The sequence below is a fragment of the Cynara cardunculus genome (genome assembly GCF_001531365.2).
Source record: "Cynara cardunculus var. scolymus isolate 2C chromosome LG 1, CcrdV1, whole genome shotgun sequence".
NCBI lineage: Eukaryota > Viridiplantae > Streptophyta > Magnoliopsida > Asterales > Asteraceae > Cynara > Cynara cardunculus.
The window spans coordinates 29,410,830-29,418,166 of NC_037528.1; the positions used below are offsets into that span (position 1 = coordinate 29,410,830).

Sequence of the window (7,337 nt, forward strand, 5' to 3'; positions counted from 1 at the left end):
ATAAGATTAAACAATTAAATCAACAGATGAAGGTGGTTTGCATGGTTTACACAAATAAAGGCGGTTTTCATATGATCACTCCTCTATATATATATATATATATATGTATATATATATATATAAAGTAACTGATAACTGAAACAAATAACAATAACTAAACACTACATATTCAGATCCAAAACAGAGGTGGAAGTTGAAATTTTTAGATCAAATTCGCCACTTGAATTCTTGAAAGCTCCCGAATCCCATAAACAAGTACTACAAAGACCAAGACATGCTTCAAGAAAGTTAGAAATAAGAAATAAACCAGTAATCATCAGTAATAGCGTGAGCCAGAACCATAAACCCGCTCGCCAGGGTATTGTCCTCTGGGCTCAAACCCAGGATCCCTAGAATCCCGGTTTCCTCCAGGAAACCGTGGTCTGTCTCTATAAGAGTCAACATTATAGGCTCTTTGCGACTCTCCACCACTGTAACCATGAGGCTCACTGAACCCCATCGCATTATTGGCATATTGCTGTTCCATTGCTGCCTGCTGATACTGCTGCTGCCGTGCATGTGATTCCCTCCGGAGGAACTCATCTCTATGATTAGTGTGCCGAACTCGAAGTGCAGCTAACTGTTCTTCGTATTGTGCATTGATTGCATTTACTCTCTGCATGCATCTTTGTTGTATTAGAAAACTGATTAGCCTGACAAACTTGAACTAGTGAACACATTTAGATCAAACGTTAATATGGCAAAATGCAACCAAGTTTGCTTTAGTTCTTATTTAATGTACCGAGTAATTTTTTTTCTCATTCAAGAGTTCCTATTTTGTACCTACTTTGATAGGTAATCTATAAAATCCCCGATCTTGTAACATCTGATGATGTGGATACCAAGTTATATTGATCGAAGATGATATGATGGTGGATCAACAGGAACTTTTGACTTGGCATTCACATCTTCAAATGTAACAAGATCCCCAGGTAATTGATCAAAATGGGTACAAAACTATGTTGTTATAACGGTCAAAATCTGAAATAGCGGCCAGGACCATGATTTGGTATAGCGGTTAGAGCGATGGTAAAGTGTGCTATAGTAGTCCACAAATAGCAGTTCATGTAATAATTACAATTATATATAAATGTATGAATGTATAGATAACATAATATATATCTTGGCGAGCAATCCATGTTGGAAGACAATGTTGTTGTGAAGAGAAATGCAGAATAGTAGATTGGAATAAAAGAGATGAGAGAAAAATAGCGAGTTTACACACCAATATTGCAAATCAAAATCAGCCCCCTAGCTTGTAATCCCTTAACCGACTTCTCTAAACCCTTTAAAGGCTACTACAAGCCCAACTCCGAATTGCGATTTTCACAATGCTACTGCAAATCAAAATTGTGGCCCAATTGCGATAATTAATACCACTATTAGCGGAACTGCTATTTCTCACCGTCATTTCCCCTAGGACCACTGATCGCAATAGCACCGCAATTAACAGGATAGGTACGAAATACTTTTATTTTGAAACTTTGTTACCTTGCACAAGAAAAATTTTCTTCCTTATACTAAATAGTATAACCAACGCAAATTCGGTTGCAATTTGAGGCATTTTGCCCAACGTCAATTTGAGGCATTTGTACTGTTTTTAGTACTTAATTTTGGTACAGCATGCAAATATACAACTTTTAGCTTCATAAGAATGTGAATTTAGATGAGTTACATGATACATGTCATGCAAACATGACATCCATTGATATTAGGTACAAGTAGAGCAAACCATGGGAAACATGATTAACCATTAAAAGCCATAACGAAGGATCGTGTGAGAATAGGAGTTAAAGTGAGAAGCGTAAGAAAGAATCTGGACCCTTGATAACTTTTTATCTCACCCCCACCCCATGAATTGCGCTTATCACGGGAATTGATCCGGTGCATCTCGGTGCACCGCATTAGTGATGAATGATGATCTTCAATCATGATTGATCCAAGGGTGGAGATCCCTTCTTACCCTTCTTACCATAACTTTCATTCTCACTGGAACCCAACCCTAAAGGCCATTGTGTACACAATTGAACATGCTTATTTGGATATAAGAAAAACACTTATGTTCAAAATAATTGAAGAAAATCAAAAAATGATTGCTTAATTGTGGAGAAACATCCAATGCTAATCATATAGGGATCATTACAGCCACAATTCCAAGTACAGGAATAAATCTGTGGAAGTAGGAAAGTGCCATGGGAAGTGTAATCTGCCTTAAGATTAGTTACTATGTGCGACTAAATTGGATGTAATCATTTGATCATGAATTTGCAATAATGCAAGGGCAAAGGAAAACACAACAGAAAAGTTCAAATCATCGTCTATAATTCTCTCATCCATGCAAAAGCCCTTGAGTTTTTGGACACGAGCAAAATCGGGAATTGCACTAGTAGCTAGCACTGAATGACCGACTATCGCTTCTTAGGCCTTGATGGCACATTTTGTGGCTTTTGATTGCTCAAACTTTTGCCACCACATTCCAACCACCAACAGACGACATCAAAGCCTCCAACAGAGTGGCCTGTTACTGTTAAATATGCAGCCTTTCATGAAGATTTCTTTATAGGAGAACAGGAGATCCGAATAAGAATTAACTATAGAAACCTACAGATCTTTAATCTTTTTGTTTTGTTTGTTTCACTCTTTTTTCTGCTTGCAACTTATTCTTGAAAACTATGCTTTTTTCGCTTGCTAAGTTTGGAATTAATTATATCACTCCTCTAACATGAGGGATGTTATGACATAATGAGTTTTATTAGCCACAATCTACCGGTAGGCCCAACAGTCCACTCCTAAATTACGTATGTTCCAATTCGATTCTATATTTCAAATGGAAAGAAATTTTCAATGCCCAACCCAAATTCTAAGAGAAAACAACCTTTCTGGTAGAAAGCATAATTAAAATGATTTTTTTTTAACCTTCCAGTGAAATCTGAAATCATATAGCATATACTTCAGTCACTTCTATGTAGTGCTTTTTAAATTAACATGTTCACTTGTGATTCAATATTCAAGAAGAAAATGCCGCCCATATTATATTATATACTACTTCATGGAAACTGTTCTTATGTGCTGTTTTCCATTAGCCTTCATAGGATTCTTGTCATGTTCAATATGCAAGGCTCTTTTTGCGTGTCATTTTGGTCTCAGAGCCCGCTTCCTACCTTCTATGGATGCAACACTCTCCTTGATGTTCAAACCCTACATGGTGTCATATCCCTCTCAATAATTTCACCTCCAAGGCAGATTAGTGCCACAGTTGAATTCCCCCATCTGATTGTTGGCAGTAATCAACTGCTATACCATCTCCCCAACTTGGCGCTTCAGACTCTTTCCCATCTTTACAGTAGCAGTAACCAATGCTTGCCACCACAATAGGTCTACTCCTACATCTGGTGCATAAATCAAGCCCAGTCACTGGCATTTAAGGCTCATAATCGTTGCTACACTAGGTACATCCCTTGACAACAGCCGACTTCAGGTGACCTCCACAGGCCCCTATGCAGGATCATAGCTTGCAACCATCGTCATACACCCTTGGGTTATATACTATGCTGTTAATATCGCGATATATCTTCGATATATCGGCGATATATCGGATATCGCTCCTAGAGAAAATATCGGTCCATAAATATCGGTCAAAATATCGTCCCCGATATTATCGGCRATATTTTCCGATTTTTCCCGATTTTTAGCGATATTTTGATGCAAATATTGGACCGATATATCGATTTTTTAGGGTTTAAATATTTGGGCTTTTGTTACTTCATGGGCCTAGTTTTTTGGGCTTGGTAACTTAAATTAGGTCTGAAATTGATCTGCCTCCATAACGGTCTTCTTCTTTCTTTTATATTAGCTCGTTTTTGAACACTTTAGATGATGTGATGTTTTAATTTTGAAACTATATTTCTAAACTCTAATTAATGCATATTATATATATAATTCTAAGAAATATTATGTTAACCGCTATTTTGGACCGATATATCGAATATCGGTCCTGACCGATATTTCGTATTCTGACCGATATAACAGCATAGGTTATATAAACTTTTGTTGCTTGGTTCTATCCGGAGCTATGTTGTACGGGTCTGAATGTTGGGCGACAAGAAAGGCCTATGACAGGAAGTTGGAACTCACAAAAATGAGGATGCCTAGATAGACCTGTAGTCGGACCATGCTATACTGGATACCAAACATCTTCTGAGCATAGTTGGGAGTTGCGACTATCATGGATAACTTGAGGAAGGAAGACAGGTGGTTTGCATACGTTCACATGTGACAGTTAGCAGCTCCAATGAGGGTAGAAAGTGTGTCAGTCACTGGGGCAAGGAGTAAGCCAAGAAGTACGTGGATTAGCAACTAAGGATAGGGAAGGAAGCCTTAGGCATTTCAAGGACATTACCTCTGATAAGAGTAATGAAGACGTTAGTTAGGGTAGGAGACTGAAGTGGAGACCTATAGCTAGTCTAAACGGGAGGAAGGGAGCTCGAGAGTTAGAGGGTGGGGGTTGGTAGTGAATCGGGAGATACGATACCAGAGTCCTAAGATAGACTTACAGGATGGACCGTTATCTTATTCTTACCTTTGTTATGTTCATTTGTTCTTGTTTCTTATTATATGGTAGTCTTCTTTCCATTTCCGTCTCTAGCCTTGATCTTCTTTACTGTTTACATTTCTTCATTTTTATTCAAACTTTTCGCGCACGCGACAAGGCTTTTTTTTTCTCACACTTTTTGCAAGTCTTCACGGAAACAGTTGCTCTACTCTCTAGGGTAGAAGACAAGTCTGCATACATCCCAACCACCCCCAACCCCACCTTCAAGAGGTGGATATACAGGGCAAGTTTGGCCTGGCTAGGTTTTCCATCCAGAGCTGCCATTGATTCCTGCCTTGAAACGAACCAGGTCTCTGTTAGGCTCCCGGTGGTGGTGACATACAAAAAAGAAGATTTTGACACGTTAGCAAGTGGGGAAAACCGTTAGAGAATACAACTCTCTTGAGGTCCAGATACTAAATTTGTTTAGAGAGAGAGAGAGAGTAAATAAAAGCGGAAGAGGTGGAGTTTTGAGAGGGGGAGAGATTATTCTGGGTGCGAGTGGATTGGTAGAGATTGGCATACTCTCGAATTGCTGCCTGAGTTTTGTAGTTGTAATTCTTGCTTTTTCCATATATTATATCAAAATACATAACCCACTATCTCATCTAATTTCTCTTGGTTACCTTTTTTTTTCAATTAACCTGGATATCCAACCCGCTATGCGAACTAATCCCAGGGCAACCACCTGCTTTGTGGGTAGCCCGGAGTCACCGCATTTGAACCTCCATGGCCACAAGAGAATTTTTATTCCTCCTTGGATTTGAACGTGGGACCTCCAGGCACTTTTGACTTTGGAGACTAAGCTCAAACCAATCAGGCACCACTTTTGTGGTTATTGGTTACCTTTCTTGATTAATGGGTTTTGCTATTGAGTTTATCAAGGGCCACATCAGTGTCCTTTTTATGTGATCACAGTTGTCATCACCATTGCCTGATTTTGGCTACCACCACCAATCAACATTCAACAAGCCTTTTTAACCGTGATTGCTACATAAGTTCATTCAACCAGCATCCGTTCATGGTCCGATTGACCAAAACACACATACTACTCCTGTTTAATTTCATGCTTGAAGTTTAGATCTGTTTTCGATACCCCTGATGTGGCGCTAGCACAACCCAGTTCAGAAAAGGTCAGTCTTGCATACTGCAGAAAATCCAGGGTCAGTTTTTCACTTTCTGGAAGTTCAGGGATGTTTGCAATTTCAGAAAGCTTTAAGTAATAGCTTGCAATTTTGAGGTAAATATTTGCCTGTTAGGTAAGAGGATAGCAATGCAATTTTGAGGCAAATCTTTGCCTATTAGGTAAGAGGATAGCAAGTTACAAATTCTGTCAAAATTCAATGGACTGGTTCACAACTTTCAGAGATTTAAAAATTGTACTGTAAATTTTAAAATTTCAGGGAGTTCGCATAAATCTTTGATCCAGTAATTGTCTTTGATTATTTCCAGAACATGGAAAAATATTTGTTGCAACTGCCAGGAGGGAGACTCGAAACAAGTAATAACTGCTGTAGTCAACCTCCTGCTTCTTGCGTTCTAGTTCGGCCTTCAACAACCCACATCACGACTAATGGAGGTGATTCCAATGACGTGTTCTCCCTCCAATGTCTTCTTTTCCCAAAGCAACAATCAACTCCAAGTGTGTACTCCAAAACATATTTTACTGCATTTCATCTTTTTGGATTTTGACTCTAGTGCATGTGACCACATGATGAGAGCCATTTAGGATCATCAATAGTTTATCTTATCATATTGGTGGCATATGGCATAAGCACAGCTACTCAGTCACCTTCACATCCTGTTCCATATGATCCTAATTCTCCAAGAAACTCTTAGTTCAAACTTCAGTTATCCTTCTCCATCATATATGTTTGTCTTCACTTGAGACATCATATATGTTTGTTTCACCACAGAGAATGGGCATTCACAGCCATTATTGGCATAAGGATTACATCCCCTATGGAGGTTAATAGCATACAACAAAATAACTAGATTTTCAGATGCAAAGTGGCCAAAGTTGTTCAACTACTTCAAGGTCCATCATTAGTTATGTTCTTGTTAGTAGCAACTTCATTTCCTAAAAGATCAAAAAATTCTCTCTCCAGTCTGCAGAGAGAATCCACATTTTCTGTGGCTGGACTTAACGGCTCCAACAAGAACCTACAAATTGGTGAGACTGTATAGTGACAATCTATTTACTACTCATGCAGTGAGAAGTGAGGTTTTCCACGTATGTCCCATATTCATTAAAGTTGTTTTTCATCTAGCATGCAGTCATCTCACGGGAACTACTAAAGATCTTTCATCAATCCAACATTTCACAACTGAAACAAGCACCAAGGACACAGAACCATGAAAAGTATCTAGACATTAGGAGAACTATTTATCATTCCTCCATCCAACAGATGAAAATTTCTACTAAGTTTCTAATCAACTTTATCAGTAACTAGCTAGCAAGACAAATATCTACAAATATGAGGAAGTTGGATATATATATATATATACACACACAAATATCTACACAAAAATGTGAGGAAGTTGGATATATATATATATAGGGGAGCGATCAAATACAAACCATTCAATTTGTACAAACCGTGCAAACCGCATTCAACCAATCATAATTTTTCATTTTGTTCATTTTTTTGTAATTATGAGAGGTTGATTAATCATTTTTATTGTGGAGGGTGTTAATCATAGATAT

General features: G+C 38.2%; 1 protein-coding gene across 1 annotated transcript; it reads right to left on the reverse strand.

Moving 5' to 3' along the window:
• Positions 1-316: 316 nt before the first annotated feature.
• LOC112500215 lies at positions 317-661 on the reverse strand. Its single transcript, XM_025103629.1, has one exon. It carries the CDS (start codon positions 659-661, stop codon positions 317-319), a length of 345 nt encoding a protein of 114 aa, XP_024959397.1.
• Positions 662-7,337: the final 6,676 nt, after the last annotated feature.

Bases quoted from the DNA above. Each gene is read 5' to 3' on its own strand.
- LOC112500215 (XM_025103629.1), bottom strand. From the start codon at position 661: ATGCAGAGAGTAAATGCAATCAATGCACAATACGAAGAACAGTTAGCT.